Source organism: Balaenoptera acutorostrata, chromosome 10 (assembly GCF_949987535.1).
Source record: "Balaenoptera acutorostrata chromosome 10, mBalAcu1.1, whole genome shotgun sequence".
Classification (NCBI taxonomy): domain Eukaryota; kingdom Metazoa; phylum Chordata; class Mammalia; order Artiodactyla; family Balaenopteridae; genus Balaenoptera; species Balaenoptera acutorostrata.
Genome location: NC_080073.1, coordinates 7,092,963 through 7,114,821, shown reverse-complemented (window position 1 = coordinate 7,114,821; position 21,859 = coordinate 7,092,963). Strand labels below are relative to the sequence as shown.

General features: G+C 42.2%; 1 protein-coding gene across 2 annotated transcripts in view; it reads right to left on the bottom strand.

Moving 5' to 3' along the window:
• The window catches only part of SEC13 (SEC13 homolog, nuclear pore and COPII coat complex component), a 66,864-nt gene that overhangs the window by 13,850 nt on the left and 31,155 nt on the right, over positions 1 to 21,859 (bottom strand). Inside the window, exons 6-9 of one of the 2 annotated variants that reach the window (XM_057555828.1) lie at positions 17,548 to 17,681; positions 16,991 to 17,114; positions 15,837 to 15,983; positions 59 to 517 (exon numbers count right to left, since the gene is read on the bottom strand). In XM_057555828.1, coding sequence (XP_057411811.1) covers positions 404 to 517; positions 15,837 to 15,983; positions 16,991 to 17,114; positions 17,548 to 17,681 — 519 coding nt within the window. In that variant the 3' untranslated portion in view covers positions 59 to 403. Of the gene's footprint in view, positions 1 to 58; positions 518 to 15,836; positions 15,984 to 16,990; positions 17,115 to 17,547; positions 17,682 to 21,859 lie in introns of those variants that run through there. The other variant, XM_057555829.1, reaches the window with a different exon arrangement.

The following is a 21,859-nucleotide window of genomic DNA, read 5'->3' as shown; positions in this document are numbered from 1 at the left end:
TAACCAACAAGAGTTAAAACAAGCTTTGCAGGGAGGGGTTAGAAAAATGCAGGAAGAATTATAAGCAATACAAGTTTATTTAATTACTTTGGAAACATTCCCCCTCCAAATGATGCCTGAACCTAAAAGGTACATAAAAATGACCAACAATATCTTAAAATAATAGAGCTGACAGTTAATTGTAGTTTTTCCCTCAGAACAAGTGTGTGTTCAGCTGGACAGTAAATTACAAACCGCATCAAATCATGTTAAGGCAGATGATAAATCTGGTTGCGTTTGTTAACGACTGCCAGGAAAGTGATGTGTGGGAGCTGGGTGTTCTTCCTCCCAGCAGTTTGGTCAGTTGGCCCATGAAGGGGCAGTCCTGGAGGCAGCCGGTAGAGACCAGGCCCTGCCTGTCTTGTCACTGCTCGTTCTGCTGACCCTCTGTGACGGAAGTGGACACAGAACCCTGGCCCTTGTTGACATCACTGATGCACACCCATTGCCCGTCAACCGACTCCTTCCACAGGGTCACCTGCAAGCCAGCACACACATCCTGTTACAGGTATGTATCCCTGCCCTTACCTCCCTGGGTTCTCTAAAGAGGGTAAAGATCTCCAGCAAGAACTACAGCTCACAGTCTTGTGGGTAAAGAGAGCACTTACCTTGGCTTCCCCCTCTGAAATCCCACCAAAATGGAAAAAGTATCCACACAGAGTAAGAAAGGAGGAGTATGGAGAGTGATGTCATGAAGATGGTGACACAACTTGTTCCTGGCTTCACTTTCCCTCAAAAGAAGAACTAACAGCTATTCACAGAGACACACCACTGAACAAATCCTACAACACAGGAGTGAGGCTGAAGTGTCCTGCACTATGGACACTGAGACCAACTGCATTAGAAGGTAAGAGAAGGGGCCACATGTTGATCCCAGCATCCCTTCCAGGGGCTGGCACACTACCACGGGGAGGGGCCTCCCCTGAGGCTCTGGCCCCTCCAGTGAGAAAAGAGCCCCGGGTGACATCCAGCAACCCGTCCCCGCCTCCCACTGAATTGTGGTCATCACTTTGCAGGTGCTGATACTCTGGTTTTGCTCCACCAGGATCACAGCTGAATCTGTGAGGCCCAGCTGCTGAGAACTGGATTGTGACCAGAGAGGACTTCCAATAACCAGCACTCAGATCTCTGCAGCCTGAGTCCCTACCTGCAGGGCCCAAGTGAGTTTGTTCTGACAGGGAAGCTGGGGCACAGGTAGGCTTCAGTCCAGACCACAAACAAAGCATTAGTAACCTAAAGCTGCTTCCTTGGAAAGCACACCAGTTCATGGCTGCACTTCCTACTGAATACAGCCTTCGGACTGCCCAACCAGCAAAGCCACATAGCCAGTCAACAACCCTACTTAAGGTAACACAGGAATAGAAAGCACAGCCGGTGGCATTCACTGTCTGCATAGCAAATCTGGTGGCCTCACCTGACCAGGAATTCAGTGCACACTCTTGACTGTTCAGCTCCCCCCGAAATAAGCCATGCATTCTCTGGATCCCATCCTGCTGTGTGCTGCCAAGGCAAGGAAGGTAATTCTAGCCTCACCTACTGCTGAGTCGAGTAGCCAGTCCTGACTGTCTAGCAAGCCTGACCAGAGAATCCAGGCAGCTGTGAAGCTGATGCTCCAGCCTCACTGGTGCAGGGAAAGAAACCAGCTGTCCTATCTACCTGATCTCAGCCAGTGGCATATTCAGAGTTGAAAAAAGTGCCTCAACCCAAAACAGAACTTAATAGCAGGTCCTTTCAACCTAAGAACACTAATAGGAGAGAAAGCCGGAAACCCAAATTGAGCTGACTAGTGAAGAACTGTATCTGCACACTTCCAGAGGTACAATGAATTCTTCGAAAAAGAATTCAAAACGGCCCACTGTCAAGAAGCCCAATCTCTTGCATTCCTATAAACTAACAAACAGTGAAAAATCAGAAAGAGAAATTAAGGAAACACTCCCATTTACCACTCAAACAGAATAAAATACCCAGGAATAAACCTACCTAAGGAGGCAAAAGACTTGTATGCAGAAAACTATAAGACACTGATGAAAGAAATTAAAGATGACACAAACAGATGGGAGAAATATACCATGTTCTTGGATTGGAAGAATCAGCATTGTGAAAATGACTATACTACCCAAAGCAATCTACAGATTCAGTGCAATCCCTTTCAAAGTACCAGTGGCATTTTTCACAGAACTAGAACAAAAAACTTTGGAAACACAAAAGACCCCAAATAGCCAAAGCAATCTTGAGAAAGAAAAACAGAGCTGGAGGAATCAGGTTCCCCAACTTCAAAGTATACTACACAAAGCTACAGTAAGCAAGACAGTATGGTACTGGCACAAAAACAGAAATATAGATCAACTGTACAGGATAGAAAGCCCAGAGATAAACCCACGCACCCATGGTCAACTAATCTATGACAAAGGAGGCAAGACGATACAATGGAGAACACACAGCCTCTTCAATAAGTGGTGCTGGGAAAACTGGACAGCTATATGTAAAATAAGGAAATTAGAACACTTCCTAACACCATACACAAAAATAAACTCAAAATGGATTAAAGACCTAAATGTAAAGCCAGACACTATAAAACTCTTAGAGGAAAACAAGGCAGAACACTCTGTGACATAAATCACAGCAAGATCCTTTTTGACCCACCTCCTAGAGTAATGGAAATAAAAACAAACAATGGGGGCTTCCCTGGTGGCGCAGTGGTTGAGAATCTGCCTGCTAATGCAGGGGACACGGGTTCGAGCCCTGGTCTGGGAAGATCCCACATGCCACGGAGCAACTGGGCCCGTGAGCCACAATTGCTGAGCCTGCGCGTCTGGAGCCTGTGCCCCGCAACGGGAGGGGCCGCGATAGAGAAAGGCCCGCGCACCGCGATGAAGAGCGGTCCCCGCACCGCGATGAAGAGTGGCCCCCGCTTGCCGCAACTGGAGAAAGCCCTCGCACGAACCGAAGACCCAATACAGACAAAAATAATAAACAAATAAAAAGAGCAAATTCATACGTATCAATCTAATAATGAAGGTTTACAATTAAAACTCAGGTGTGTCTGGCTCAAAAACTCATGTAAGCACCTACATGCGTTTTTAAAAAAAAAAAAAAACAAAAAAAACACAAACAAACAATGGGACCTAATGAAACTTAAGATTTTGCACAGCAAATCAAACCATAAACAAGACAAAAATACAACCCTCAGAATGGGAGAAAATATTTGCAAATGAAACAGAGAAAAGATTAATCTCCAAAATATACATGCAGCTCAATATCAAGAAAACAACCTAATCCAAATATGGGTGGAAAATCTAAATACACATTTTTCCAAAGAAGACATACAGAATGCCAAAAAAACAAAAGATGCTCAACATCACTAATAGAGAAATCAAATCAGACTCCAACAAGGTATCACCTCACACCTGTCAGAATGGCCATCATCAAAAAGTCTGCAAACAATAAATGCTGGAGAGGCCGAGGAGAAAAGGGAACCCTCCTACACCATTGGGGGTAATGTAAATTTGTAGAGCCACTATGAAGAACACTACAGAGGTTCCTTAAAACACCACAAATAGAGCTACCGTATGATCCGGCAAGCCCACTGCTGGGCACACATCTGCAGATAAGCATACTTGGAAAGCCGACACTTGCACGTTCATTGACTGCAGCAAGACCTACAACAGTCAAGGTTTGGAAGCAACCACAATCTCCATCCACAGGCGAATGGAGAGAGAACATGTGGTACATATATACAATGGAATGAACACTCAGGCATAAAAAAAATGAAATAATGCTATTGGCAGCAAGGTGGACAGACCTAGAGATTATACTAAGTGAAGCAAGTCAGACAGAGAAGAACAGATACCATATGATTTCACGAAGAGGTGGAATCTAAAAATTGATAGGCGTGAACTAATGTACAAAACAGAAGCGGACTCACGGACATAGAAAAGGAACTTAGGGTTACCAAGGGGGAAAGCATGGGGGGAGGAACAAATGCTGTGGTTGGGATTAACCTGTACACACTAATATTTATAAAATGGATAATCAACAAGCACCTTCTGTGGAGCACAAGGAACTCTACTCAACAATCTGTCATAACCAATAAGGGAACAGAATCTGAGAGAGAACAGATCTATGTATCTGCATAACTGAAACACGTCACTGTACACCAGAAACAAAAACAACACTAAATTTACAACACTCCAAACTAAAATCAGAAGTAAAATAAAATACAATAAAATCAAAAGAGAAAGAAATGCCTCCTCTATTCCGTGTTGGCTTAGGGAACCTGGGCTACTGTCACTCCCCTGGAGCCTGGGCAGCCAGTAACACAAGGCTGGAGTGTTCTGGGCCTGAGGGAGCTGGGGAGGATGTACCAGCAAATGAGCCCCCCTTGGACCTGGAGTGTCTGGTCCCCTGGGGATGTCACCACAATCTCCAGATCCAGGCAGACCCTCCCGCAGCTAAAGCCAACCCTGTGCACCCAGAGGATGGTGGACCCTCTGGCCGGGAAGAGCGCTGAATAGTCTCCTAGTCTCCATGTCTGCTGGTGGTGGCCTTCCCACCTTCAGCTGCCTTCATTAGGGTCACCCCACCCGTGTAGGACAGCACCCTCAGCATTGGGGTTTTGCAAGGGTTAGGACCTGTCTGGGAGGGGGGCAATGAAGTAATGAGATACAAGCCCTTGGGTGTCTGTGCTGACACATTCCTCTAATTCACAACCCAGGAACAAGACTTCCCCCTTAGGCTGTACATGCAGGTGTAACCAGAGTTGGGCATGAAGAAATCATGCCACCTTTTGGCCGTTTACAGTCACAACAACTTTAAAGCAGGTGCTCAGGGGAACTTCATATTCTCAAAGCCCGTGAGCCTGTAAAGACACCTGCCGTCACGAAATGCCCAGGAGCAGGTAATAGGAAAGGAATTCAAAACAGGGCCCAGTTTTAAGAGGCCAATTTCCAGAGGTACATTTTACTCATAGTGTTAAAAAGAGAGGCACATGAAAAGATGCTGAACATTCCTAAATATGAGAGAATTGGAAATCAAAACTGCAAGGAGGCATCACCTCACACCACTCAAAATGCCATGAACAAAAAGTGTACAAACAATAAATGTAGCAGAGGGCATGGAAGAAAGGGAGCCCTCCTATGTTTTTGGTGGGACTGCAATCTGATAATAACTACTATGGAGAAAAGAATGGAGGTTCCTCAAACAGTAAACACACAGCTACCATATGATTCGGCAGTCCCACTCCTTGCCACACACTTTGATAAAAGTATAACTGGAAAAGGTACGTGCACCCCTATGTTCATAGCAGCACTATTTAGAATAGGCAAGACATGGAAACAACCTAAATGTCCACTGACAGAAGAATGGGTAAAGAATATGTGCTACATATATACAATGGAATTATTATTATTATAAAAAAGAACAATATGTCATTTCTAGCAACATGGGTGGACGTAGATATTATATCAAGTGATGTAAGTCATGATGAGAAAGACAAATACCATATGATATCACTTACATGTGAAACAAAATATGACACAAATTATCTATGAAACAGACTCCAAGACTTACAGAACAGACTTCTGGTTGCCAAGTTGGATGGGGGGTGTGGGAGGGATCCATTGGGAGTTTGGGATTAGGAAATGCAAAGTATTATATATAGAATGCACAAACAACAAGGTCCTACTGTATAGTACATGGCACTATATTCAATATCATGTGATAAACCATAATGGAAAGGAATATGAAGAATATATATATATGTGTAACTGAATCACTTTGCTGTAAAGTAGAAATTAATACAACATTGTAAATTATACTTCAATAAAACAAACTAAAAAAAATTAAAAATAGAACTGCCATATGATCCAGCAATTCCACTTCTGGGTATAAGTCCAAAGGAAATGAAACACTAACTTGAAGAGACATTTGACCCCCGAAGTTCATAACAGCAGTTATTTACAATTAGCAATACATGGAAACAACCTAACTGACCATCAACAGAGGGGGGAATAATTAAGTTGTATTTATATATAAATATACACACACACACACATAAAATGGAGTATTATTCAGCCATAGAAAGCAAAGAATATTTGATATTTGCGACAACATATATGGACCTTGAGGGCATTATGCTCAGTGAAATAAGACAGTGAAAGACAACTGTACTATCTTACTTGGATGTGTAATCTGAAAACAAAAAACCAAACTCATAGAAAAAGGTATCAGATTCATGATTATCAGAGGCAGTGTGTGGGGGAGGGGGAACAGGAGGAAGGTGGTCAAAACCCACAAACTTCCAGTTGCATGATAAATAAGTACTGGTATGTAACGTACAGCAATGATGACTACAGCTAACACTTATGTATAATATATATGAAAACTGTTAAGAGTAGATCCTAAGAGGTAACATCACAAGGAAAGTAATTTTTTTCTCTCTTTATTATATGAGATGATGGATGGTAACTAAATTTATAGCGGTAATCATTTAACAGTACATGCACGTCAAAACCATTATGCTGTACACTGTTACCTTATACAGTGATGTATATCAATTATATCTCACTAAAACTGGAAGAAAAGATTAAACAAAATGCATATGAGTAACAGTAACTGAGGGGCAATGCTGTGAATAATGATGTAACGTGAAATATTGACAATAATAATAATGTAAACATGGATGCCGTTTAACCAAATTGATAGAGCTCCAGTGAGAGGTTATGGGGTGTTAGAGTGGTTCTCAAAATGTGGTCCCAGACCAGAGTGTGTGTAGCATCTGGGAACTTGTTAAAAATGCAAATTTTGGGGTCCCAGCCCAGATCCACTGGTTCAGAAGCTCTAGGGGTGGGGTGGGTAATCTGTTTTAACAAGTTTAGCAATGCTAAAGTTTGAGAATCGTGGTAGAGGAAGACAACAGATCAACAGGTATGTTATTTATACACTGAAGTAAACAGCAGAAGCAGCAGCTAAAAGTTGAAAAGGTTTGCCCCCGTACGGGGAAAATTAGACTGCATTAAAAAAAAAAATCATAGGGACTTCCCTGGTGGCGCAGTGGTTGGGAATCCACCTGCCAGTGCAGGGGACACGGGTTCGAGCCCTGGCCCGGGAGGATCCCACATGCTGCGGAGCAACTAAGCCCATGCACCACAACTACTGAGCCTGTGCTCTAGAGCCCGGGAGCCACAACTACTGAGCCCACACGCCTAGAGCCCATGCTCCGCAACAAGAGAAGCCACTGCAATAAGAAGCCCGCGCACCACAATGAAGACTAGCCCCGCTCGCCGCAACTAGACAAAGCCCACACGCAGCAACAAAGACCCAAGGCAGCCAAAAAAAAAAAAAAAACACACACAAAAAACCAAATAAAAACTACCTAGGGCTTCCCTGGTGGCGCAGTGGTTGAGAATCTGCCTGCTAATGCAGGGGACACGGGTTCGAGCCCTGGTCTGGGAAGATCCCACATGCCACGGAGCAGCTGGGCCCGTGAGCCACAATTGCTGAGCCTGCGCGTCTGGAGCCTGTGCCCCGCAACGGGAGGGGCCGCGATGGAGAAAGGCCCGCGCACCGCGATGAAGAGCGGTCCCCGCACCGCGATGAAGAGTGGCCCCCGCTTGCCGCAACTGGAGAAAGCCCTCGCACGAACCGAAGACCCAATACAGACAAAAATTAATTAATTAATTAATTAAAAAGAAAATCCTTAAAAAAAAAAAAAAAAAAACTACCTAAAGCTATGTACATTAACTTGATAAAAAAAAAAAGATTCTAAGAATTGCTGCCTTAGGGATAGAGTTTATTCACTAAGCATGCACTGTGTAGAATGCTCTGAAGTGAAAACATACCAAGTCCTTCAGTGAAGGAATGCTATAAAGACAGCAATAGCGCTGAGCTCTTTGTAGGAAACAGGCTTATAAGGAAGAGTAAGAAGCATAAAAGACAGCAGACCCCAAAACGTGGAACGTACAACCAGGTACTTGCCCACTGATTTGTAAACATTACTGAGGGCAGACAGGGTACAGTGGCCTGTCCTGGGTGCCACCAGACCTGGGTACTAGTCCTGATATTGGCACTCACTAGAAATAGGGTTAGATTAGCTGTCCTTTGAGGGTCATTCCAGCTCAAATTCTATGGCTTTTAGATAGGGCCTGATGGATCTTTCTGGGACCACTGAACACAAAAGGGACCCTAGGCTGGGTAAAAGCTGTCTGCAGAGGGTCTTGAAGAGATAATACTTGTGCACCCATGTGCCTTGCAGCATTATTCACAATAGCCAAAAGGTGAAAGCGCCCCAGTGTCCATCAACAGAGAATGGATAAATAAAATGTGGCACAATGGAATATTATTCAGCCTTCAAAAGGAAGAAACTATGACATACACTACAACACAGGTGATCTACAACACAGATGAAGACACTACGCTAAGTGCAAATCAAAACTACAGTGAGGTAGGTGTGAGGTACCACTTCACACCAATCAGAATGGCCACCATCAAAAAGGCTACAAATAAATGCTGGAGAGGGCATGGAGAGAAGGGAACACTCCTACCCTGACAATGGGAATGTAAACTGGTGCAGCCACTATGGAAAACAGTATGGAGGTTCCTCAAAAAACTAAAAACAGAGCTACCAATATGATCCAGCAATCTCACTCCTGGGCATATATCCAGAGAAAACTCTAATTCAGAAAAATACATGCCCCCCTATGTTCATAGCAGCACTATTTACAACAGCTAAGAGTTGGAAACAGCCTAAATGTCCACTGACAGATGAATGGATAAAGAAGATGTGAAACATACATACAACGGAATATTACTCAGGCATAAAAAAGATTAATGCCATTTGCAGCAACATGGATGGACCTAGAGATTATCATATCAAATGAAGTAAGTCAGAAAGAATGACAAATACCATATGATATCTCTTATATGTGGAATCTAAAATATGACATGAACTTATCTATGAAAGAGACTCCGAGACATGGAGAACAGGCTTCTGGTTGCCAAGGTGGATGGGGGGGTGCAGGAGGGATGGATTGGGAGTTTGGGATTAGCAGATGATGCAAACTATTATATATAGAATGGATAAACAACAAGGTCCTACTATATAGCACAGGGAACTATTCAATATCCTATAATAAATCATAATGGAAGGGAATATAAAAAAGAATGTGCATACACATAACTGAATCACTTTGCTGTACAGCAGAAATTAACACAACATTTTAAATCAACTATACTTAAAAAAAAAAAAAAAAAAAGACACTGCTGAGATTGGTTCAAGATGGCAGAGTACAGGGACGTGCTCTCACTCCCAATAGCGAGAGCACCGGAGTCACGGGTGACTGCTGAACAGTCATCGACAAGAAGACACTGGAACCAAAAAAGATACCCCCCATGCAAAGACAAAGGAGAAGCCACAATGAGACGGTAGGAGGGGTGCAATCACAATAAAATCAAATCCCATAACTGCTGGGTGGTGACTCACAAACTGGAGGACACTTATACCACAGAAGTCCACCCACTGGAGTGAAGGTTCTGAGCCCCACGTCAGGCTTCCCAACCTGGGGATCTGGCAATAGGAGGAGAAATTCCTAGAGAATCAGAAGTTGAAGGCTAGTGGGATTTGATTGCAGGACATCGACAGGACTGGGGGAAACAGACTCCACTCTTGGAGGGCACACACAAAGTAGTGTGTGCATCGGGACCCAGGGGAAGGAGCAGTGACCCCATAGGAAACTGAACCAGACCTACCAGCTAGTGCTGGAGGGTCTCCTGCAGAGACAGGGGTTGCCTGTGGCTCACTGTGGGGACAAGGACACTGGCAGCAGAAGTTCTGGGAAGTACTCCTCGGCGTGAGCCCTCCCAGAGTCCGCCATTAGCCCCAACAAAGAGTGGGGTAGGCTCCAGTGCTGGGTCGCTTCAGGCCAAACAACCAACAGGGAGGGAACCCAGCCCCACCCATCAGCAGAAAGGTGGATTAAAGTTTTACTGAGCTCTGCCCATCAGAGCAACACCCAGCTCTACCCACCACCAGTCCCTCCCATCAGAAAGCTTGCCCAAGCCTCTCAGACAGCCTCATCCACCAGAGGGCAGACAGCAGAAGCAAGAAGAACTACAATTCTGCAGCCTGTGGAAGGAAAACCACATTCACAGAAAGACAGACAAGATGAAAAGGCAGAAGGCTATATACCAGATGAAGGAACAAGATAAAACCCCAGAAAAACAACTAAAAGAAGTGGAGGTAGGCAACCTTGCAGAAAAAGAATACAGAATAATGATAGTGAAGATGATCCAGGACCTCGGAAAAAGAATGGAGGCAAAGATTGAGAAGATGCAAGAAAATGTTTAACAAAGACCTAGAAGAATTAAAGAACACAGAGATGAACAATACAATAACTGAAATGAAAAATACAATAGAAGGAATCAATAGCAGAATAATTGAGGCAGAAGAATGGATAAGTGACTTGGAAGACAGAATGGTGGAATTCACTGCTGCAGAACAGACTAAAGAAAAAAGAATGAAAAGAAATGAAGACAGCCTAAGAGACCTCTGGGACAACATTAAACGCAACAACATTTGCACTATAGGGGTCCCAGAAGGAGAAGAGAGAGAGAAAGGACCTGAGAAAATATTTGAAGAGATTATAGTCGAAAACTTCCCTAACATGAGAAAGGAAATAGCCACCCAAGTCCAGGAAGCGCAGAGAGTCCGAGGCAGGACAAACCCAAGGAGAAATACGCTGAGACACATAGTAATCAAATTGGCAAAAATTATTGAAAGCAGCAAGGGAAAAATGACAAATAACATGCAAGGAAACTCCCATAAGGTTAACAGCTGATTTCTCAGCAGAAACTCTACAAGCCAGAAGGGAGTGGCATGACGTATTTAAAGTGATGAAAGGGAAGAACCTACAACCAACATTACTCTACCCAGCAAGGATCTCATTTAGATTCGATGGAGAAATCAAAAGCTTTACAGACAAGCAAAAGCTAAGAGAATTCAGCACCACCAAACCAGCTCTACAACAAATGCTAAAGGAATTTCTCTAAGTGAGAAACACAAGAGAAGAAAAGGACCTACAAAAAAACCCCACAACAATTAAGAAAATGGTAATAGGAACATACATATCGATAATTACCTTAAATGTGAATGGATTAAATGCTCCAAGCAAAAGACACAGACTCGCTGAATGGATACAAAAACAAGACCCATAGATATGCTGTCACAAGAGACCCACTTCAGACCTAGGGACACATACACACTGAAAGTGAGGGGATGGAAAAAGATATTCCATGCAAATGGAACTCAAAAGAAAGCTGGAGTAGCAATACTCATATCAGATAAAATAGACTTCAAAATAAAGAATGTTACAAGAGACAAGGAAGGACACTACATCATGATCAAGGGATCAATCCAAGAAGAAGATATAACAATTATAAATATATATGCACCCAACATAGGAGCACCTCAATACACAAGGCACTGCTAACAGCTATAAAAGAGGAAATCGACAGTAACACAATAATAGTGGGGGATTTTAACACCTCACTTACACCAATGGACAGATGATCCAGACAGAAAATTAATATGGAAACACAAGCTTTAAATGACACAACAGACCAGACAGATTTAACTGATATTTATAGGACATTACATCCAAAAACAGCAGATTACACGTTCTTCTCAAGTGCGCACAGAACATTCTCCAGGATAGATCACATCTTGGGTTGCAAATCAAGCCTCAGTAAATTTAAGAAAATTGAAATCATATCAAGCATCTTTTCTGACCACAATGCTATGAGATTAGAAATCAGTTACAGGGAAAAAAACGTAAAAAACACAAACACATGGCTAAACAGTACGTTACTAAAAAACCGAGATCACTGAAGAAATCAAGGAGGAAGTCAAAAACAATGAACACACGACGATCCAAAACCTATGGGATGCAGAAAAAGCAGTTCTAAGAGGGAAGTTTATAGCTCTACAAGCCTACCTCAAGTAACAAGAAAAATCTCAAATAAACAATTTAACGTTACACTTAATGGACCTAGAGAAAGAAGAACAAACAAAACCCAAAGATAGCATAATGAAAGAAATCATAAAGATCAGAGCAGAAGTAAATGAAATAGAAACAAAGAAAACAATAGCAAAGATCAATAAAACTAAAAGCTGGTTCCTTGAGAGGATAAACAAAATTGATAAACCATTAGCCAGACTCATCAAGAAAAAGAGGGAGAGGACTCAAATCAATAAAATTAGAAATGAAAAAGGAGAAGTTACAACAGACACGGCAGAAATACAAAGCATCCTAAGAGACTACTACAAGCAACTTTATGCCAATAAAATGGACAACCTGGAAGAAATGGACAAATTCTTAGAAAGGTATAACGTTCCAAGACTGAACCAGGAAGAAATAGAAAATATGAACAGACCAATCACAAGTAATGAAATTGAAACTGTGATTAAATATCTTCCAACAAACAAAAGTCCAGGACAGATGGCTTCACAGGTGAATTCTATCAAACATTTAGAGAAGAGCTAACACCCATCCTTCTCAAACTCTTCCAAAAAATTGCAGAGGAAGGAACACTCCCAAACTCATTCTATGAGGCCACCATCACCCAGATTGCAAAACTAGACAAAGATATTACAAAAAAAGAAAATTACAGACCAATATCACTGATGAATACAGATGCAAAAATCCTCAACAAAATACTCGCAAACAGAATCCAACAACACATTAAAAGGATCATACACCATGAGCAAGTGGGATTTATCCCAGGGATGCAAGGATTCTTCAATATATGCAAATCAATCAATGTGAGACACCAGATTAACAAATTGAAGAAGAAAAACCATAGGATCATCTCAATAGATGCAGAAAAAGCTTTTGACAAAATTCAACACCCATTTATGATAAAAACTCTCCAGAAAGTGGGCACAGAGGTACCTACCTCAACATAATAAAGCCCATCTACGACAAACCCACAGCAAACATCATTCTCAATGGTGAAAAACTGAAAGCATTTCCTCTAAGATCAGGAACAAGACAAGCATGTCCACTCTCACCACTATTATTCAACATAGTTTTGGAAGTCCTAGCCATGGCAATCAGAGAAGAAAAAGAAATAAAAGGAATACAAATTGGAAAAGAAGAAGTAAAACTGTCACTGTTTGCAGATGACATGATACTATACATAGAGAATCTTAAAGATGCCACCAGAAAACTACTAGAGCTAATCAATGAACTTGGTAAGGTTGCAGGATACAAAATTAATGCACAGAAATCTCTTGCATTCCTAGACACTAATGATGAAAAATCTGAAAGAGAAATTAGGGAAACACTCCCATTTACCATTGGAACAAAAAGAATAAAATACCGAGGAATAAACCTACCTAGGGAGACAAAAACCCTGTACTCAGAAAACTATAAGACACTGATGAAAGAAATTAAAGATGATACAAGCAGATGGAGAGATATACCCCATGTTCTTGGATTGGAAGAATCAATACTGTGAAAATGACTATACTACCCAAAGCAATCTACAGATTCAATGCAATCCCTATCAAATTACCAATGGCATTTTTTACAGAACTAGAACAAAAAATCTTAAAATTTGTATGGAGACACAAAAGACCCTGAAATAGCCAAAGCAGTCTTGAGGGAAAAAAAAGGAGCAGGAGGAATCAGGCTTCCTGACTTCAGACTATACTACAAAGCTACAGTAATCAAGGCAATATGGTACGGGCACAAGAACAGAAATACAGATCAATGGAACAGGATAGAAAGCCCAGAGATAAACTCACGCACCTATGGTCAACTAATGTATGACAAAGGAGGCAAGGATATGCAATGGAGAAAAGACAGTCTCTTCAACAAGTGGTGCTGAGAAAACTGGACAGCTACATGTAAAAGAATGAAATTAGAACACTCCCTAACACCATACAGAAAAATAAACTCAAAATGGATTAGAGACCTAAATGTAAGACCGGACACTATAAAACTCTTAGAGGAAAACATAGGAAGAACACTCTTTGACATAAATCACAGCAAGATCTTTTTGGATCCACCTCCTAGAGTAATGGAAGTAAAAACAAAAATAAACAAATGGGACCTAATGAAACTTAAAAGCTTTTGCACAGTAAAGGAAACTACAAACAAGATGAAAAGACAACCCTCAGAATGGGAGAGAATATTTGCAAAGGAATCAATGGACAAAGGATTAATCTCCAAAATATATAAACAGCTCATGCAGCTCAATATTAAAAAAACAAACAATCCAGTCAAAAAATGGGCAGAAGACCTAAATAGACATTTCTCTAAAGAAGACACAGAGATGGCTAAGAAGCGCATGAAAAGCTGCTTAACATCACTAATAATTAGAGAAATGCAAATCAAAACTACAGTGAGGTATCACCTCACAACACTGAGAATGGGCATTATCAGAAAATCTGGTGATTTTCAAACAACAAATGCTGGAGAGGGTGTGGAGAAAAGCGAACCCTCTTGCACTGTTGGTGGGAATGTAAATTGATATAGCCACTATGGAGAACAGTATGGAGGTTCCTTAAAAAACTAAAAATAGAATTACCATATGACCCAGCAATCCCACTACTGGGCATATACCCAGAGAAAACCATAATTCAAAAAGACACATGCACCCCAATGTTCATTTCAGCACTATTTACAATAGCAATAGCTAGGACATGGAAGCAACCTAAATGCCCATCGACAGACGAATGGATAAAGAAGATGTGGTACATATATACAATGGAATATTACTCAGCCATAAAAAGGGAACAAAATGGGGTCATTTGTAGAGACATGGATGGATCCAGAGACTGTCATACAGAGTGAAGTAAGTCAGAAAGAGAAAAACAAATATCGTATATTAACGCATATATGTGGAACCTAGAAAAATGGTACAGATGAACCGGTCTGCAGGGCAGAAATTGAAACACAAATGTAGACAACAAACGTATGGACACCAAGAAGGGAATGCGGTGGGAGGTGGTGGTGGTGGTGTGATGAATTGGGAGATTGGGATTGACATGTATACACTAGTATGTATAAAATGGATAACTAATGAGAACCTGCTGTATAAAAAAAAATAAATAAAATTCAAAAAAAAAAAGACACTGTGCTAAGTGAAACAAGCCAGTCAGAAAAAACAAATTCCTTATAATTCTACTTACAGGAGGTCCCTACAGTAGTCCATTCATAGAGACAGAGAGCAAAATGGGGGTTGCTAGGGGCTGGGGGAGGGGGCATGGGGAGGTGCTGTTTGAAGAGCACAGAATTTCAGTTTGGGATGAAGAGTTCTGGGTTGATGACAGTGATGACTGCAGAATAACGTGGATGTATCAATACTTAACACTACAGAACTGTACACTTAAAAAAAGTTAAGATGGTAAACTTTGTTATATGTATTTTACATATAACTAAACGTTACCATGAAGATGAGGTTGTCAAATGGTCAGGGTGATGGACGGCCAGGGTGGTGGCTTTGGATTTACCTTGGGTCTGATTATTGGCTATGCCACCGAACAGCTTCATGACCCCTATGCAAGTCAAATCTCCGTCACCCTCTCCATCTGTATAAGGGGGATATACAACCCCTCGGGGTTGGGTGGGGGGGTCGTAAGAATTAATGATGTAAATAAGAGACATGCTCAAAACAGTCTTCATTCAGGTTCCTCCCAACCCTGCCATTAGATGGAAGAGTCAACTGTGCCCTCTACTGGACAAACTAAAGACAAACAGGGGCCTGTGTGCCATGTCATGGAAATAGGGTGTATGTACCTTATTATCTCCGCCTGAGACAGCCAGGATGTTGGCTGTGATGGACCAGCTCACATGCCATACAACATCATTGAACTTGTGCAGCAGTTTGGGGGACCACGCATTGCCCGAGGCATCATCACAGGTCCAAATGAACACTCGACCATCCTGGGAAAAGACAGGCTAGAGTCAGGAGATGGGGGCAGCAATCCTGCCCTAGTGATATCCTCTCAATCTGGAGCTATATTGGACTTTTGCAGGAATAGGGTGGGGGATTCAGGGCAAAGCACAGCCAAGGACCTCCTCGGTGTTCACAGCTTTGAGGACTAATTTCCAGCCCAGCACCCTTGCTTTTATCCCTTTACCCCAGGAACACACTTCAAATTGGTCAGGAGTCTCCCAGGTTCCTTTCCTCATACTGGTTTCACTGTCCGCACTGCTAATTCTCAAATTTTCTCTGGGGCTTTCCTCACGTCTGCCAAGTCACTTCGTTGTTTTGGCTCCCTCTGGCGCTGTACTTTCTCAACTGAATGGGTATAGCTGTCTAAAAGCCAAGCTCAGAGAATGAGATGGGACCAAGAAACAAAACAAAACAAAACACACACCCCCACCCCCTCCCCAAACCAAACCGAACTAAAACAGAACAAACAGAATTACCTTTTACACCATTTAAGCCTGTTCTACTTGGTCCTCTCAAATTTAGGACCAAGTAGAAGAGGCTCAAATGACGTAAAAGGCCAGGCTTAACTCTCATCTTGAGTGGTAGCATATAATTAAAGGCTTATCCTTGGTCTTACTTTTGTTATCTGTCTGGGAATAGTGAGTAGGTAGACGAGCCCAAGGTCTTACAATTTCCCATTGTTCCTGGTCCTTGCTTGGGAACACTCTCAGAATGATGCCTGGGTACCTCCATTCCCTATCCACAAAAGGGTCAGGAGGGGAAACTAGTCCTGAATTTGGTCTTGCCCTTGGCTCAGTGGAAGAACGCCACTGTGGCTTCCGACCAAGGCTTCACTCGTGATGGCTGGGCTCCAGGTGCTCCCTTATTTACAATGGTCTACAGTTGCCTGTCTCCTGCCCTTCCCCTTGAAGGATTTCCCCCAGGGGAACTGTAAGGGCTGATGGGACTTCCTGAGATTAACTAACACAGGATGCTTGCACAGGTCTGAGCTGACCTGGGAGCAGCTGGCGATCGTGCTGGTGGGCAGGCCGATGGAGGGGGCCCAGGCCACATCTCGAACCCAGTCACTGTGTGCTTCCAACTTCTGCTCTTCCTTCCACTGGCCGTCCTCTTCCTCCCTAACAGGGGAGATGGTGGGGAGAATTCAGCAGGCAGCAGCCCAGGTGCCATTCCCACACCTCCATTCCTCCCCCACCCCACAGGCTCCACAGGGGTGGAGAAGCTATTCCACCTTTCTGATAAACATTTGTTGAACCTACAGAATTTTATTCAGTTCACCAGCTATAAAGAAGCCCTCCAGGAAATGCTCTGTTCCTCCACAGCCAGCAAGTCGGCTCTAGCAGTTGTGAATTAGGAAGAGTCCAAGCTCCTGTGTAAAGGGCAAGTTTTTTTTTTTTTTTTAAAAAGGATGTCCTCTGAGAGATTGAAGACAGTATTCTATGGGCAGAAGGGAAAAAGACAGGTGATCCAGTTTCTGGTGAACTGAGGCTGAGTCATGGTAGGGTAGAAGGTGAGAAGTGTCCCCTTGAGAAGTTCACCAACCCCACTTACTTCCACAGTTTGATGAGGTTGTCACAGCCGCCTGATGCAAACTTCTTGATGTAGTTGGGCTTCTGCCCAGATGGCTGGTCTATGAGGCTTCCAGGTACGACAGCAGGGGCCCAGCTGACGGCATTGCAGCCAATCTGTAAGGAGGGGGAAGGGGGACGTGTGGTGACTCTGCCCCTTTGCCTGGCAAAAGGATACTGCTTCTGCAGACCCAACGCTGATGTTTATTCCCTCTCCAATTCTCAGGACTGGATTATGCAGGGCAGCTGTTTTAATGAACTAAGGATTAGCCACCCAGAACTCTTCTTCAAGGATTCCTAACAGTGCATGTATTTTTCAGCAACATGTATTTATTTATTTATTTATTTTTATAGCTACTTTTTATTTTATTTTATTTTATTTATTTATTTATTTTTGACTGTGTTGGGTCTTCGGTTCGTGCGAGGGCTTTCTCTAGTTGCGGCAAGCGGGGGCCACTCCTCATCGCGGTGCGGGAACCGCTCTTCATCGCGGTGCGTGGGCCTTTCACTATTGCGGCCCCTCCCGTTGCGGGGCACAGGCTCCAGACGCGCAGGCTCAGTAGTTGTGGCTCACGGGCCCAGCTGCTCCGTGGCATGTGGGATCTTCCCAGACCAGGGCTCGAACCCGTGTCCCCTGCATTAGCAGGCAGATTCTCAACCACTGCGCCACCAGGGAAGCCCCAGCAACATGTATTTAAAGAAGGAATTAGGGAATCTCAGGAATTTAACAAACAGAACATTTTCCAAACATATGAAGGGAGGGCACAGATTCAGAAAACCACACAAAGTAAATATATGGATTAATGAATTACTCTAAAGCACTCTTGTAATCACTCCCAGGTCAAGAAATAAAACTACCATTTACCCAAGAAGCCCTATCATTTATGTCCTACCTGAATCATAGCCCCTCTGTTCCCCTGTAAGTAACCATTATTCTGATTTCTAATGTCTATTTTTTAGCTTTGTCACCCAAATGTGCATCCCTAGGCACTAGTTTAGTTTTGGCATTTAAAATTTTGTTTAAATTGCAATATTCTCTTTTTTATTGAAATACAGTTGATTTGCAATACCATGTTAGTTTCAGGTGTATAGCAAAGTAATTGAGTTATACATATACATTCTTTTTCAGATTCTTGTCCATTATAGGTTATAACAAGATATTGAATAGAGTTCCCTGTGCTATACAGTAAATCCTTGTTGGTTATCTATTTTATATACAATAGTATGTGTCTGTTAATCCCAAACTCCTAATTTATCCTCCTCCCTTTCCCCTTTGGTAACCACAAGTTGTTTTCTTTTTTTTTTTTTGGCCACGCCATGCGGCATGCAGGATCTTAGTTCCCTAACCAGGGATCGAACCTGTGCCCTCTGTATTGGGAGCACAGAGTCTTAACCACTGGACCACCAGGGAAGTCCCATAAATTTGTTTTCTATGTCTATGAGTCTATTTCTGTTTTGTATCATTTTTTTAAGATTCCACATATAAGAGATATCATATGACATCTGTCTTTCTCTGTCTGACTTACTTCATTTGTATGATAATCTCTAGGTCCATCCATGTTGCTACAACTGGCATTATTTCGTTATTTTAATGGCTGAGTAATATTCTGTTGTAAATATGTACACCACATCTTCTTTACCCATTCGTCTGTTGATGGACACTTAGGTTGTTTCCATGTCTTGGCTATTGTAAACAGTGCTGCTATGAACATTGCGGTGCATGTATGTTTTGGAATTAGAGTTTTCGTTTTGTCTGGATATATGCCCAGTAGTGGGATTGCTGGGTCGTACAGTTGCTCTATTTTTAGTTTTTTAAGGAATCTCCATACTGTTCTCCATAGTGGCTGCATCAATTTACGCTCCCACCAGCAGTGCAGGACGGTTCCCTTTTCTCCACACCCTCTCTCCATTTATTATTTGTAGACTTTTTGATGATGGTTATTCTGACCAGTGTGAGTAAACATTTTTTTGATGTTTCTTGCATCTTCTAATTTATAGATTCCCCTTCTGATCTTACTGGATCAGACTCAGGTTTCTTCCCTTTGCCAAGACTACAGGTGGTGGTGTATTCCTTCATCAGGAGGCACATGATGTCAGACTGTCTCTCTTTTTATGTTATTATCACCTGTCAATAATTTATGCCTTTCTCAATTCACTGGGCATTACAAAATGGTGACACTGTCATTCTATTCATTTCTTTGTCATTTATTACATGGAATACTCTAGACAGGGGCAATTTCACTCATTAATATTTGCTTCCCCAGGGGTACAGATCAGATAAGAAAGGCAAGATAAATGCTTGATTCTTTCTGAACTAGTTCCCTGTCATTCTCCGAAGATGACTGATTCTCTTTTAAATATCAGGATGAACTCATGGATTTAAGCATATTTGACGGGTTTCAGTTCACTGCCATTATTCTAATTTTTTACACTCAAACTGCCCATCTTTGGCAGTGTGAGCCTGTTCAAGTTGGCTCCTTTGACATAACCCTAGTATGTCAAAAAGTATGTCACTGATCATTTCTATCTGGTACGACAAGATGTTTGTATTTTTCCTGCCTGAGACCTGGGATCAGCCATTTCCTCAGGAGCTCTGGTTTCTTTTAGTGAGGAACTGTATTTAAAGTGTATTTCTGGTGCTAGGGATGTTCACTGGTACATAATTATTTATTTCATTTAACACATAGCAGAATAGTCTCAGAATAATATTGTCAATATGATTACTAATAACATTAAAAGAAGTGTTTGCAATGCTCTCCCCATCGCCCCCCCCCGTTTTGGGGGGGGTTGTTTTCGTGTGAATGGTATCAGCTGCTTGTGCTGCACACCGTTTTTTTAACAGTTGTACTCTATCTTAGCAGAGCACACGATCAGGACCTTGTTCAGTCTTAGTTCTTTACAATTAACTGTATATTTATATGGATGTCTTTCTAGTCATTTTTGTTGTCTAAAACTTATTCTTTAGTAGACACCTCAGGCAGGGCTCATGGAAACTATAGTCCTTGAGTTCTTGCATACTGGAAACAGTTTTCATTCTTTACACTCCAAATTTTAAAGAAAGATCTAATTGACATTAACAGAACATAAAGTGCACAAGTTGATGAACTTTGACATCAGTATACTCTGTAAAACCATCACTACAATCAAGATAACAAATGAATCTAAAAGTGATGAAAGAAAAAAAAAACTTCCAACCAAGAATACTCTACCTGGCAAAGTTACTGTTCAGAATTAAAGGAAAGATAGTTTTCCAGATAAGCAAAACCTAAAGGAGTTCACCACCACTAAACTGGCCTTACAAGAAATGTTAAAGGGACTTCTTTAAGCTGAAAAGAAAGGGTGCTAATTAGTAACAAGAAAACATATAAAAGTATAAATCTTCCATATGTTTTATACTCATAAGGTAAATATATATTAAAGGCAGTGGATTAATTGCTTATGAAGCTATTATGAGGGTTAAAAAAAATTAAAACTGTAACTACAGTAATTAAAGATACTCAAGATAAAAAGATGATAATGTGACATCAAAACATAAAAGGTGGGTGGGGGAGGGTAAAAATGTAGAGCTTTAGGGACTTCCCTAGTGGTACAGTGGGTAAGACTCTGCACTCCCAATGCAGGGGGCCCGGGTTTGTTCCCTGGTCAGGGAACTAGATCCCACATGCATGCCGCAACTAAGAAGTCCGCATGCTGCAACTAAGAGTCTGCATGCTACAACCAAGAAGTCTGCATGCCGCAATGAAGACCTGGCATGATGAAAATAAATAAATAGGTAAATAAATAAATAAAAAATAGCTACCTGGCTCTTTGGTGGTGCTAATGGAGGACTCTGGGAGGGCTCATGCCAGGGAGTACTTCCCAGAACTGCTGCCAGTGTCCTTGTACTCAGTGAGCCACAGCCACCCCCCGCCTCTGCAGGAGACCCTCCAACACTAGCAGATTCCATATATATGTGTTAGCATATGGGGCCCAATCACAATTGGGTAAGAACCACTTGGCCTATTTCACAGCTTCCATGGACCCCTGATAGCTGCTTGAGGAGAACTGCCCTGTGGATTTGACTGACCAACGACTGTGGTATAAGCAGATGGACATTTAGATTAAGATTTTTTTCTACTAAGAATATTCCCGAGAGCCTCCCATCAAGCCTCTTAGATAGCCTCAACCACCAGAGAGCAGACAGCAGAAGCAAGAAAAACTACAATCCTGCAGCCTGTGGACCAAAAACCACATTCACAGAAAGATAGACAAGATGAAAAGGCAGAAGGCTATATACCAGATGAAGGAACAAGATA